Source organism: Colletotrichum costaricense, assembly GCF_030867565.1.
Source record: "Colletotrichum costaricense strain IMI 309622 chromosome Unknown Scaffold_13.1, whole genome shotgun sequence".
In the NCBI taxonomy this organism is placed as follows: Eukaryota; Fungi; Ascomycota; class Sordariomycetes; order Glomerellales; family Glomerellaceae; genus Colletotrichum; species Colletotrichum costaricense.
Genome location: NW_026848242.1, coordinates 1075674 through 1090163, shown reverse-complemented (window position 1 = coordinate 1090163; position 14490 = coordinate 1075674). Strand labels below are relative to the sequence as shown.

Genomic DNA, 14490 nt, shown 5'->3' with positions numbered 1-14490 from the left:
CGTCATTGGTACTCGTTACGTAGTGTATTTGTCTTCTCGGCAGGGCACTTACGGCATCTTACGGCATTGCAGCTTAGCCTTCAGGGGCATCCTCCAGGGCTCCGAATCCCTACCTTATTCCCCATTACCTTCCCAGTTGAAGTGCATGCGCGGCCCCAAAAGAATGGATTTGTGATTCCTGCCCGTAGATAAGGGATCCGATCCGGCATCGTTCCCGTTTCGTTTTCCGACTCAACGAAGCTTCCCGCTGCCCCTCGACAACCTCTATCCTTCCTTTTCCCCTTACCTCACTGTGCGTCCTTCCTACCATTCCGTTTCCTCTAGTCTTAAGACAACGCCCAAGTCTTCATGTCGCATGCTACTGGCTTCGTCAATATCGATATGAACACTGCTCCTCCGATAGTACACTAAAACACCAAAACACCTACCATAACCCCAACCGTCGCAAAAGGCCCTCCCCTCTCCCCGACTCTTCGCCGTCATCGGTGCCGATTATCGCTGCCGCCCCTCGCTGACGAGCAATCTTCCTTCCGCCACAAACCGGCCGAAGCATGATATCTTGAGAACATCATTTCATCGTCGCCCAGTCTGCAGAAGCAATGTCAGGTCCACGGGAGAAAGAGCTGCACCGCGCTCGGCTGGTTGCCAGCGTTGCAGCCACGGTCATTTCTCTAGCATGCGGTACCAACGTGAGTTGGCGCGATCGGATCACATCCCTGCCAGACCTATCGTCACTCTCAACGTGAATCATGAGCTGATATGTCCCTGCTTTACAGTACGTTTACTCGGCATGGTCCCCTCAATTCGCCGAGCGATTGAAGCTCTCCTCGACCGAAACGAATCTCATTGGCCTTTCCGCCAATCTGGGAATGTACTCTTTGGGCGTTCCTGTCGGCATGCTCGTTGATCACAAAGGACCTCGCTCCGCCGTCATTATTGGCTCCGTCCTGCTCGCCCTCGGATACTTCCCATTCCACATCGCCTACGATCGCGCGGCTGGCCCCGTGCCGCTTCTCTGCTTCTTTTCATACCTGTCTGGCCTCGGCGGGTGTCTGGCTTTCGCCGCCTCTGTTAAGACATCCGCTCTCAATTGGCCTCATCATCGGGGGACTGCCACCGCTTTCCCCTTGGCTGCTTTTGGTCTGAGTGCCTTCTTCTTTTCGACGTTTGGGAGTCTATTCTTCCCCGGGAACACCAGCGCCTTCCTGGCCTTACTGTCCATCGGGACCTGCGGTTTAACCTTCTTCGGTTTCTTCTTCCTGCGCGTCTATCCTCATGCCACCTATCACAGTCTGCCAGCAAGCGATGGTCTTTCCGGCTCGCAACAGCTTCGACGCACTTCTTCGGAAGAGGCCAAGCCCAACCGACCCGGCTATGGGCACCGCAGCGCTCCGGTTGAACCTGGTACGTCGCCCAAACTTAATAATACCACTACCACAATCAACTCCACCGCCGACCACGAGCCGGTTCATCCCGAGTACGAATCGTCCGCGCCGTCTCGCGAGGCTGATGAGGCGCAAATCGAAGCCGTCGAAGCCGATGATTATGAGCCCGACGAGACGTCCTCGCTGGTATCGAGCTCCTCTTCCATGCCCGGTGATGTCTTTGTGCAGAGCAGTGTTGATCTGGATCGTTCTCATCGAGTAGATATTCGTGGCTGGGCTCTTTTGCGTGAAATCGATTTTTGGCAATTCTTCCTCATCATGGGCATTCTTACTGGCATCGGTTTGATGACAATCAAGTGAGTATCAGTATTCGGCTAACCTGTGATATTCTTTGGCATTAACAAAATCTCCAGCAACATTGGAAACGACGTAAAGGCCCTTTGGCGTCATTATGACGAGTCGGTGGATGAGGCCTACCTCATCACGAAGCAGCAGATGCACGTGTCCATTCTATCGATTGGTAGCTTCGCAGGCAGACTTCTCAGCGGTATGATGCTTTAGTCTATCATTCGTCCAAAGATTCAAGCTGACTTGGACTGCAATAGGTGTCGGCTCCGACTTTATCGTAAAGGTCCTTCACGGCAGTCGGGTGTGGTGCCTTGTGGCATCCAGTGCTGTGTTCTTCGTGGCACAGCTCATGGCCCTCCACGTCACTAACCCTCATCTGCTTGGACTGGTTTCAGGCCTGTCTGGTATCGCGTACGGTTTTCTCTTCGGGGTCTTCCCTTCCATCGTGGCCGAAACCTTCGGCATTCACGGCCTGAGCCAGAACTGGGGGCTTATGACGCTCTCGCCCGTGGTGTCTGGTAATGTATTCAACATCTTCTACGGCAGGATCTACGACAGGCACAGCGTAGTGGGCCCGGATGGCGAGCGCGTCTGCCACGACGGGCTGGACTGCTATCGTGCGGCGTATTTGATGACACTTGGCGCATGCTCAATCGGGCTGGTGCTCACCCTATGGGTCATCCGTCACCAGCGAGTGAAGTGGGCAAAAGAGGAGAAGATGAAGGCGGAGCAGGATGACTGAGGTACATTGCCCACGGTGAAACCAAAAGTATAGGAGGGGGATGAGGGAAGTCCACGACTGTCCCTTACAACTCTTGACACAAAGTCGTCTCTGCGAACACGGCTGGCTGTCAAGTCCTCAACATAGATTCAACGTCAACGGCCATAGATAACTCATAGAGGAAAGGCGTTTGGGGCAGCTGTTGATTATTTTTTTTTCGATTCATGAGTATCGACACTCGCTACCACAGCGGATATCAATGAGAAATTGTAATTCATCTTTACCCCTATTGTATACTCAACTTCATTCACGGAATCAAGTACTATAGGATCGGTGAAATTCACTTTCAGTATTGGGAGCATCTATCATTGCTGGTGGGTGCTATACTACGGTCGTCTTTTACGTTGAGCGCTTCATTTGCACTCCTCCTTTCTGACTAGTGAGGGGGCCCTTTATTGGGCACTACATCTCTACACGGGTAAACCCAAAGAGAACTTCATCCGTCAACGTATTAAAAACGAGACACGGTGTCCCAACGTCAAACAAAAAACCGCGTCGCGACATTACACAATATCGTTTGAAGCGGAGCTCCACCTCGTCCCCTATTTAAGGAACTGTTGTCCCACCTCATCGAATCACCCTTCCGGCGGACGCTGGTTGCAATGCAGTGGTGCCCGGGCGGAGAATAGGTAGAGGAAGAAAAGCCAAGGATACCTCCTGACACCTCATAGCCCGGTCCTCTGGAATAAAATATGTTCATCCCAACTCCTCTAACCAAAAAAAAGTGTGAATCGTACTAAACTCCCAGCCGATGCAAGATGCAGATGGAAAAACAGTGATGACAACACGGAATATTGTAGCGACACCATTGTCACTAAAGACTGGTATCAGCGTACTACCGAGACAGTGTCTGTCGAGCTCTAGATGGGAATATCCGAGACCATCTATTATGAAGAAAAGAGAAGACTCCCGTGTGAGTTGAACGTCGTTCGCCGACGAGTCAACTGAGACTGTAATATGTACAGCGCGGAGCGATTAGAGCGAATGGGTATTACTGTTCTCGCCGATCGAGTTCTTGAACAGAGCCAACACGAACAGTGATATCCCACCAAGTGAAGAGAATCGAGTGCCAACCTCGTCCTCATGGAGTTTTGCCACGTTTACGGTCTTCTTGATGGCCGTCAAATATTGAACTAAACCCAGCAAGGGGCCAGTTGTCTGTAGTCGAATGAATAACAACCAGCCAAGCAGCTATCAAATTGACGAGATAGTGCAGCATGTAGGCGTAGGAAACACCATAAACAGCAGCGTAGATGGCTGTGCCAAAGAGTAACACGCTTGTGAGATATCTCATCCTGCCCGTAACTCTAGGAACCATCCTACCGGTGGTTAAGTTCTCCACCAGTAATATGAACGGCATAATCGATAGCACGTTATGGTGCGAAGAGAAGGGCGTGAGCCAGTGGACGGCAAGGTTGCGAATCCACACTGCCAGAATGGGTAGATTGATAGGGAGGACCCAGAGCATGAGAAGCAGAATGGAGTGGGCGTAGTGGTAAAAATCTTGGGTCAGTCCAGATTTGACTTCTGAGGCAATCCGATGAGCACGGACGACGGTGAATAGCTGAACGAGACATGCTACCAAGTACGCAAATTGATAGGGTATAAACGTCGATACGAGGAATAGCAGGACGGCAGTTGTTATCATACGACGTCGAGGAGAGGATGCAACGAAGATGGGTAACTGCGGCCTTCGGCGCTCATCACGCCCGGCTGCGAATGGTCGCAGAGCTATCCAAGCGTAGAGAACGCCGAGAATCTGAGTCAATGCCAGGGTGACAAAGTGAAGACAGGCGCACACCCCTACACAGACGACTCCGATTAGGGGGATAATAAACCAGAAGAAGGGGTCCTGGGTGCCTGTAAGAAGATCGTTGCTGTGAAAGTCGCCTTCCGCTGAAGTCGTGTTGCGCCAGTGCCAAAATACGCCAGGGCCGGATGACCACGATCCAGTCATTGACAAGGAGAGGAATGTCAAGGAAAGGAACATCAGCGGTAGTGATTGCCGTAAGCAGAGATCCAAGCTTTCCGAGAAAGATATGAAGGCTCCGGTCGTGTCGTAGATCCGGAACTGCTTGCGAAGCACGAGAGCCACCACAAGCAATGGGAAGGCCGCAAATACAGTCCGATAACGCATGTACAGCTTTCCCAAGCTCCCCAACGGGTCGACTGTCAGCGTAACTTGGATTGCGGATTCGCAGGTTGGATCGGTCCAAAACTGGAGGCTAAGTCCCTGCTCATGTTGAAGCTTGTGCCTAAGAGGGGGCGGAACGAACGGGGCCACGCCATGCAAACTGATGCTAGCATGCCTAGCGTTTACGAAAAACTTGGACTCGTATGGCTGAGCCAGGTGTTGCCGTATGAGAGGCGAGAACAGTCCAGAGGATGAACCGCAAGCCTGATTGCCAATCTCCAGATTGTATGCCAGTAGACTCGATTGAATGGTAGGAATGTTGATCTCGGCAGCCAAGGGACGGTTCGCAGGTAGTCGCAGCGTCATTCCAAATGCGAGAATTCGACGCAGGCTGATGTTACGCCTTCTGTGTGATTGCGAATGATCGCTGAATTCGGCCACAACGAAGTTTGGAGTTGGCTTCGCCGCCTTGTCTATGACGGCTATGAATTGGTGGTCCGCAATGTCCTCGATATCAAACTGGAGATAGGAGAATGGTCTTGTCACTGGCTCATTTTCCGAGGCAAAGGGCTGGTGAAGCATTCTCGTCGAAGGGGGGAGGAGAATGGCGTCGGTCGCAGCATTCTTGCAGGCCAATCTAGTAGACCCAGTGCTATCGCCTGAGAGGTCCATGTGTGTCGAGAACAGCGTCGTCGACTGTCCAGGCTGCAAAGGGAACACGCTGCAAAGCAGGACCTCGAGCTTTCCATGTTCTCCTGGCTTGTCCAATGCGCTGTCGGTCAGTAGGGTGAAGCGCTTTCCTTCTGGGGATCCTTGGGGAGGTACAGGAAGCAGGTGAGCTGTGATTTTCGGGTCGTGGCCGAGCTGTCGCAAGACGAGGCGTTCGCCTTGTGCCTTGATCGCGTTCGAGTTGTCCTCGAGTGTCAGAAGTGTGCTTGGCCCCTCAACTGCCATAGTCTGCTCGGCGATCGACTCCATGCCAGTGAGGAAGTACTTCTTGAAAACCCGCATTCTCTCAGCCCTGGGCTTAGTCTGCGAAGATCTGTGGACATCGACCACGTCGTACATGGCGCGAGCAACAACTTTCCGAAATTGGTCGCACCATAGAATGGCCTGGTGATCCATACTAGTCCAAACACCTGGAATTCCGGTGGTGAAGACAGTGAAGCCGTGCGTCTCGGGGATTATCGGCTCGATGCTTGCGTAGTCGGACGGAACAACCGTGTCTAAGCCACCTCCAGCGATTGAGACAAGAGTAACATGCCACAACGGATTGTTGTTGGCCCATTTCTGTGAGTAGGCGTGACGCCAGTAGTCATTGATATCATCGTATATCTTGACAATCTGTCCGTCAAAAGTAACAGGGGGGCGTGAGTGTGGCGCAGACATGGTTATAATGGTGTTGATCGAGTTGGACTGGTAGTTCGGCATGATGAGCATGGTGCGCGCGACGATACCACCCATCGAATGACCGAGTACCAAGACAGAGGTTGGATCTGGCAAGTCCTGATCTCGAGCTGACATGCGCGGGTCCATGTAGAGCGACAAGATGTACCTGATGGCTTCGTTCAAGTACTCGGCCTGATCCAACATGGTCTGTCCGTGGAAGGCGGTGATATCCTCGTTGAAGTCAACTGTAAAGAAATCGAGATTCCTGGCGCCGGCTGCAACAGCAGTTTCATCGTGTTGAAGAGACTCGTGGTAGTAGTTTGCAGCTTCAGCGGCTATGGGTCGAACTTGTTTGTAACTTCCGGCATTACCTGGGATGAAGAGTACGGGAACGCCTCTCAGCTGTGAAAGGTCAGCGATCTGCTATAGCCCCGGCGCAAGAAACAAGACGCACCTTTCTTTCGTCGTCAACACCCTGCTCACGATACAGGTATAGCGAGTATTTGGTCGCAAACCGGGTGTGTTCGGTATCGAAGTCACGAAGACGAATGTAGGAAGGTCGCATGTACGACATGCGGCATCCCTTGGCATCGAGCTGGCGAGTCCATGACGAGTTCAATATAGCGCATAGCAGAGTAATCCCAAGAACGGTGACAGTCAGCGTGAATATGGTGACGGACCAAGGGCTTCGGAATCGAGAGCGGCGACCGGCGAAGCGCACATCGGGCATCTTCTCTGCGGCCATGGTGGTTTGATCCTCTCGCCGAGTGTCTACGATGTCGTCGTGGAGGCCGTCCCCGTCGCCTCTACCGTCGTGGTGATCGCTATCGAAATACTTGTCGTCGTTCGGCGTAGGCTGAAGTTCGTCGGCGACACTTTGGGAATGGTGGTGAAGTTTGTGGTTCGGCAGCTGGTGTGTGTGGTTTCGGTAGGCCGGCGATGGCGTGGCCAGGGATGGAACTGAGAGGGGTGACGATGGTAAGGCAGTTATGGGGTGGTTGTCGAGAATCGAATTCACGTTCGGGCCATGTTCGAGCTTCCAATTGGGATTGTTTGACCGTCTGCTCCTTGCGGACGACGGTCTAGATGCGGCTCCTGCGGCAACAGTAACAGCAGCGGGTTGCTTGGGAAGAGGTGCAGAATTGCGACTTTGGGCGGGCTGCTGAACGACTGGAGGATCGACAAGAGGTTCGTCGCTGTCGTCGGTCGAACCCGACGAGCGCCTCTTCATGGGTGGAGAGGGCTCGATCGAGTCTTCCAAGAAAGGAAGCGTGTCGTTCAATCGAGCCGTTGGGGAACCTGTTGTTTTCCTGGCCAGGTGAGAGAAGGCGGGAAGGTAGAGGAAAACGAAAGTATGGACGACAGCGACGTCTCGAGGAAGAGAGACGCGCAGAAGGCTGTGGTGGTGGTAGGACGAGACGACAGGAAAGGACTTGTCCTGGAAAGAACGTGCCCTCGACCTGCCTTTCCTTGGGCGCGAACTGGTATTGTCGGGTCCGGGCCTCTACTACCTACCACCTTAGTGGATGCTAGAGGTACTTAGGGGGTACTGGAATTTTGGAGGGTTCCTCCACTGGCGGTGCGTCTGTCACTGAGGGTGCCGCTGGGGTGCTGCTGCTATAACGGTGGTCCCGACCCACGGATTCGAGTCGAGTCCCGCGTCCGTCCCCCGTTCCGTCACCACTAACCTATCAGACAATGGAAGGAGAGATAAGATACCCACGACAAGGACATGTGCCGAAGTACCACCTTTCCTCATTTCCAAAGAGGTACCTGGAAGTGAGATACTGTAGGTAGGTACCTATCTCCCTAAGTTAGTAGGGACTCGGTGAAGAATACCTACGCAAAGCATCCGAATGGACGAATCCATTGCTATAGATACACGCACATTGATGTGTGCAGCCAGGACTAGAAGATGATGGTTACCCAGACACTACAGTGCAGTATCTTGGTCACTTGTGAAGTATGCAGCCAAGCTACCTTCATGAGACCAGAGAGATAAGGGTGACCGTAGTTGGTGAGACTGCTGCAAGCTCACTACCTAAGTGTCTTGCAGGCAGCTGATGATACACTCCAGCCTCAATTCACGTCACGTCCGCGTGGAGCGCTGTTCTTCCCGTTGCCTACGATTCGTAGGTACCTCATGTTTCTGAAGGTCGGTCCCCACGTGCCCTTGCCATAGGTACCTCGCATTACATACACATTTGTGTGATATCCCACATAGCATTTGACCTGGCTCATCTCGCGCCTCGTCCGTCCACGCAACGTGGAATTGTACGATCCACATGCAATTGGGTTTCCAATGTCTCAGCCCCATCGCCTCCTTTCTCTGCTCCTTTGTGAGCCCCTTCTACTCCGTACAAGACGCTGACTGGCACTGAAGCATAAGGCAAGGTAGAGTCTACAGCAAGTAGTACCAAAGTAGACACATGGCATGAAACTGCTGCAACTCAAGCTGGTTGGCCGGTATATTCAAACGTCCAGAGGAATCCCACATGAAAACGTAGCGGAGGCGGGAGCGATAGCTAAGAAAGGTTAAGAAATGCTGCAGAAACGAGCAATAAAATGGCTCTCGCGGCAAGCTGCGTGGTCCTCGATGCCCGAAGCGCCCGGCTCGACTCATGTTGTGCTTCAATAGCGTCAATTTGCTGCGACCAGATTCGCCGGCCCAGCAGATAGAACTGGTTAGGAACTCCCGCCGACCCTGCCAGCCTACCCTGCCAGCCTGCTTCACCTTAGCTTACCTTGGGCCAGGATTTGAACATTGTCAAATGAGGAAAATTCACATTCCATCAGCTCTGCAGCTCGCTCACCTCAGAAACCAACGTTGGTCTCCCGGGCTTCGGCACGCTTAACCTTCTAAGTTCTGTTCCCAGCCCCCCGTCTTTCCCGTCATTTTGCCATTCTCCGGCTTCTCTCCCCCGTATCACCAGTGCTTTCCAAAGAATCTAACATCTTTCTCTTCACTGTCCCCTCCTTCGCCCAATTTCTCGAGCTAGCCGGGCATCCCTGACCTCCCATGGTTTCTCGAATGTGACGTGAAACGTTTTCATGTCGTTTCTCCAGCGAGTGCAAACAAGATATCTGGTTTGGTTGGTTCAAATTTCTTCCTATCAATATGTATTAGGTAGCACCCTGCATAAACTTAACTACTACATACATTTTGAACTCTGAGCTTGCCCATCATTCGCGTCTCGCGTTGGCTCATCCTGCGTCGCCGTTGGCTACCTCTTACTACGTGTTAGTGCTGGAATTTTCCCGACCTTGCCGGTACCGATTGCTTAATATCCGTACCCAGAAGCGAATACCCCCTCGACTGATGACAAAGATTGAGATGCTCAATCTCCCCAACAACATCCATCCCAGCAATCTAAATCGAAGCGCTAGTGCATGCTTTCTGCAGCTTACCATGCTGCGCTGCTACGCATCCTGCCTCCTTCGGTCGAATTGATATCGCTAACGCCGAAGTTGTCAGCGACGAACAACTTCCCTCACTTACCGGTTGCCAAGCTTTACCGAAGCAAGGAAAAGAGAGAGAAAGGCCCACCCAGTTGTTTGGATCTATTGAGAAGTTACGGCTTCGTCTTCTTAACCCGCAACGGCTACAAGACTTGGCAAAAAGGGGATCGACACAGATGTTCTCGTCCTACCCACATACAACTCGATGCCAGCCTCTGAAGCATGGCAATAGCCTCTAGGCGTGGGGTGTGGTGAAATTCGATGTTGCAGTGCAGTCAGTTGCGGTGGGCCAATGGAACAATTACATTATGCCTCTGCGTAAATGTGCAATGCTACCCATTCCAATTCTCCGAATTACCGGCCTCTGGCAAACACGATCTTGTAGATATCTGGGATCCTTAGAGACGTCACGAATGCGAACAATGACATGTGCCAACACAAGGTTTTCCCCATCAGAAGCACATCCAAGTCCATCTGGTTGTCCGTACGCATGGAGATCTGCTTTTAACTTTCAAGATTCCCTCATACCTAAGTGCATGCAGCGTATATTGGCCGGTGCTCTCCTCCCCCACCCTTACCGGGGAGTTGGTTTTAGCCATTCACAATTCCCTGATGACACATCATTTCAAAGAATCAAAACATCATTTAGTGTGGAAGAGCCAGTCTTGGCAGGCACGACAGGGTTGGATGGCTTCGGGGAGATGTTAAAGCGCGCAGTGAAGGATGTGGAAGTATGGGAAACTTGGACTTGAAGCTCACGGAAATCGGGAACGCATGAGGAGTAGATTGGCGGGGTGATGCATAGCCCCATCCCGCGCTCCATGATTGACATCTCCGTGAAGTCAAGCCTTTCGATTTAATTTGATTTGTTTCGCAACCACAGCGCCCTGGGAGGACGTGGAGCCCTCGGGGTCCAGGGCATGGTGTACCGTATTAAGGCCGACATTGCCAACATGCAAAGAACAAGCATACCCGCATCGACGTTCCTCGTTGGCTCCTTGCATATTCGTTCGCCTGATTACCCATATTCCTCTTCATCCAAGTTGCTAAGGTACTCAAGAATAGTAAATCCGCCATATTGTATTCAGTATGATGTATTAGGGACCTTGGCATACCTGATTACCAGATGTCAAAGGACAGGTCTGAGGTGGGCAACACCCGACGGCTATTTCTCGGGTCCCCATGCGCCAGCAGCCTGCTGAGGTAAAGTGCCTACATATCTAATTACCACACTACCGACTGAAGGTAGACCTACCTGTGGTGGGTATCCGTCCACTTTACGCGTCTGAGCACGGTCAACGCGTCTACCCTTCCAATTCGTAGGCACCCCAGCACTTCACGACAGCTGCCGATGGATATAATGTAGACATGGCGTTGCGCATACACCAAGCGACGACCAAGCACCTAGTCAAGACGTCATGTGAGAACAAGCAGGAGATACGGATATAGGAAAAATCGGGTTACGCATCAAATCACAATTGATTGAGGAATCATGGCCACAATCAAGCCCATCGAGGGCCGCACAGTGAACCCCCCGCAAACTGTCGTCCACGTCCTGTACTGACAACATCGCAGATTCACCAGATTCAATCTGGTCAAGTCATTGTTGATCTGTGCTCTGTCGTCAAGGAGCTTGTGGAAAACAGCATTGACGCCGGTGCTACGAGCATAGGTACGCAAATCCGGACATCCATCTCTGCCATGTGATTTGTGGATAGACTCGATTGCTTACATCTGCACCCAGATGTACGCTTCAAGAACCAGGGACTGGATTCCATAGAGGTCCAGGATAACGGCGAGGGAGTCTCACCGGACAACTACGAGTCAATTGCCTTAAAGCACTACACTTCGAAGCTTGCAACCTACTCCGATCTGGCTACTCTCAAGACCTTCGGTTTTCGCGGCGAAGCCTTGTCATCGTTATGTGCCTTGTCTCAATTCAGCATTGTCACCTGCATGGCACAGGATGTTCCCAAAGGCGCAAGACTCGAGTTCGAGTCATCGGGGAAGCTCAAGGAAGCTCATGTGGTCGCCGCCCAGAAGGGCACCAACGTCATCGTCGGGAACCTGTTTCACAACCTTCCTGTACGCCGCCGCGAGCTTCAACGCAACGTCAAAAGAGAATGGAATAAGGTCATCGCATTGCTGAACCAGTATGCTTGCATCCAGACTGGCGTCAAGTTTTCCGTTTCCCAGCAACCTACCAAGGGAAAACGTATAATCCTCTTTTCTACAAAAGGCAATCCCACCACGCGAGAGAATCTGGTCAACATCTTCGGCGCCAAGACGATGACGGTTCTGGTGAAACTCGATCTCTCCCTCCAGTTTGAGCCCACCGCTAGGCCGGGCTTGAAATCCACTAATCAAGACGAGAAAACTTCCACAAAGGTCCAAGTCCAGGGTTACGTGAGTCGTCCAGCCCACGGAGAGGGCCGTCAGACCCCTGATCGACAAATGTTCTTCGTCAATGGCAGACCATGCGGCCTTCCTCAGTTCGCCAAGGTCTTCAATGAGGTCTACAGGGCTTACAATGCCTCCCAGTCGCCCTTCATACTGGCTGATATCCAGCTTGATACGCACTTATATGATGTCAACGTCAGTCCGGATAAGCGCACGATCATGCTGCATGATCAGAATCGCATGTTGGAGAATATGAAGGAGGCCTTGTCGTCCCTTTTCGAATCCCAAGATTACTCCATTCCGTCCGCGCAGCAGCCAATACAGATAACACAGTCAGCCAGGGCGGCCCCCGTTCTCGAGAGCGACGGCTCTGACGATGATGATGAACCTTCGAACCAAGCACCAGCCGCCCCGGCGAAGCAGACGAGTTCAAGTGACGAAGATGACGTTAGCTCCGAAGACGATGACGAACAATCTCATTCACGTACTAAGCAACTACGCAAACCTCGTCAGAGGAAACCCCAAAAGCTCACAACAGCAGAACTACAGTCCCAGAGCTTAATGAGCAGGTGGGTTGGACGAGCAACCGACAGTCGTGCTTTGCATCGGGGAATGGATATAGTATCCGAAGAGCCTGTCGCTGAAGATAGTGGCGAGAAGGCTCCGGCTACTGAATACGACCCTGGAACGTCCGAATCAGAGAACGAGGCAGCGGCGGAGGCTGCCGAAAGCATTTCTTTCAAGACGCCGCGACAGGTTCTCGACTTCAACGCTCGGCTTTCAGACGCCCATAAAGACCACGAAGCTGATGCTTTGGGGGAGAGTGTCTCGCAGTCTTCTATCGATGGCACCGAAAGTAGACAAGCCCAGATTCCTGCTATGATACCTATTAGAACACCAAGAGTTGACCCTCTCATGGCTTCATCTACTTCACGGCTACCTAAGCGGTCAGCCCTAGAAGTTGCAACCGTGTCTATTGGAGAGAGTACCATCACCAGCTCCGTAGAGCCAGCATCGAAGAGAATAAGACACGAGCCGACCTCATCGCCGACGCCAAAGGCTGCTCATTTACCATTGAGCTCAGCCACGGCAAAATCCTCCTTTGGCTCAAGGCTGACCCAGATGTTCTCTGCGAGTAATGCAGCGAGGCAGAAAGGTGTCAGCAGGGCGAGCACAGATCTGCCACAAAACCCCAGCGAAGATGCTGGCGCAGAGACAGATGATGGTAGAGAAAGCGATGACAGCTCAGAGGAGAGGGCACCTGCGGATGAGACCATGGTCAGCCAGGATGATGAATTTGAGTCTGCTTTCGATAGGGCCGAAGCGTTGTCAAGTCCAACACATAGACCCCATGCGAACGTATCGAGCCGTGTCAAGACCCCGGTGCCGGCCACAACGAATGACGACATTCTAAAGGATGAAGCAGCGGCGCAGACTATGCTCGCAGATGCTCGGTCGAATGCCCTCAAAGGGGGGGGCAGGCGAAAGGACGCAACTCTACAGCAGAGGCAAAATGTCAAGATTGACACAAACGATTTACAGTCTCGCATCGAATCTTGGCAGGCAGAGCTACGGCGCACCACCCAAAACCTAAGCCGACAGTCCAAGACCTCCGGTATCGAGGATCTCGAGGCCCAGGATGCCGAAGCAGCCCTGTCCTTGATCATATCAAAGTCGGACTTCGCAAAGATGACCATTGTCGGCCAGTTCAATCTCGGCTTCATCATCGCAGTTCGACACGCGGCTCGGGACCAAAACGGTGACGCAGTCGGGGACGACGAGCTCTTCATCATCGACCAACATGCGTCGGACGAAAAGTACAACTTTGAGAGACTGCAGTCCACAACGGTGGTCCAGTCTCAGAGATTGGTGCACCCGAAGCAGCTGGAACTCACAGCGCTGGAGGAAGAGATCGTCATGGAAAACGTCGCGGCCCTGGACGTCAACGGCTTCAAGGTCAGCGTGGACAGCTCGGGTGACCAACCCGTGGGAGCAAGGTGCAAGCTCCTCGCGCTACCCCTCAGCCGCGAGACGACATTCACATTGTCCGACCTCGAGGAGCTCATTTCTCTGCTCAGCGACCACCACCTCACCGAAGTCAGCAGTGCCCCTCGGCCGTCCAAGGTGCGGTCCATGTTCGCAATGAGGGCATGCCGCAGCAGCGTCATGATTGGCAAGGCTCTGGCACAACGACAGATGGAGAAGCTGGTCCGTCACATGGGCGAGTTGGATAAACCATGGAACTGTCCACATGGACGGCCGACGATGAGGCATCTCACCGGACTGGGTTCCTGGGACGACATGGGATGGAAGGAAACCGAGCCTCGGGTCGACTGGGCCAAGTACGCCCGAGCATGACGTTGGGTTTCATGTCGTGGTACGCAAAAGTCAAAGGTCGATCTTGATAACATACTGGTTCACTCTCCTATGTTATCATTCACGTTGTTCGTTATTTCTCAAGACATATCCGCGAAAGGGGGCAATTGATTAGTTTACATGCCAAAAATGACTTTTGTTATTTGTATTGGTATCACAGCGTAGTTGCTTGCTCTCGTTACTTTACTTTACATTTAATGAAGCTGTCCATACACTTC

General features: G+C 52.5%; 3 protein-coding genes across 3 annotated transcripts; 2 read left to right on the top strand and 1 right to left on the bottom strand.

Annotated features, from left to right (window-relative positions):
* Window positions 1-599: 599 nt before the first annotated feature.
* On the top strand, window positions 600-2475 carry CCOS01_11773 (major facilitator superfamily transporter; the record flags this gene model as incomplete). Its single annotated transcript, XM_060459924.1, has 4 exons — window positions 600-689; window positions 777-1741; window positions 1799-1932; window positions 1991-2475. The coding sequence occupies 4 exons, from the start codon at window positions 600-602 to the stop codon at window positions 2473-2475; spliced, it is 1674 nt and encodes a 557-aa protein (XP_060309755.1).
* A 1120-nt stretch (window positions 2476-3595) lies between these two features.
* CCOS01_11772 (uncharacterized protein) lies at window positions 3596-7268 on the bottom strand (the record flags this gene model as incomplete). Its single annotated transcript, XM_060459923.1, has 2 exons — window positions 3596-6439; window positions 6492-7268. 2 exons carry the CDS (start codon window positions 7266-7268, stop codon window positions 3596-3598), a joined length of 3621 nt encoding a protein of 1206 aa, XP_060309754.1.
* Window positions 7269-10988: 3720 nt separating this feature from the next.
* Window positions 10989-14254, top strand: CCOS01_11771 (DNA mismatch repair protein MutL; the record flags this gene model as incomplete). Its single annotated transcript, XM_060459922.1, has 3 exons — window positions 10989-11021; window positions 11072-11168; window positions 11241-14254. The coding sequence occupies 3 exons, from the start codon at window positions 10989-10991 to the stop codon at window positions 14252-14254; spliced, it is 3144 nt and encodes a 1047-aa protein (XP_060309753.1).
* Between the last annotated feature and the right edge of the window lie 236 nt (window positions 14255-14490).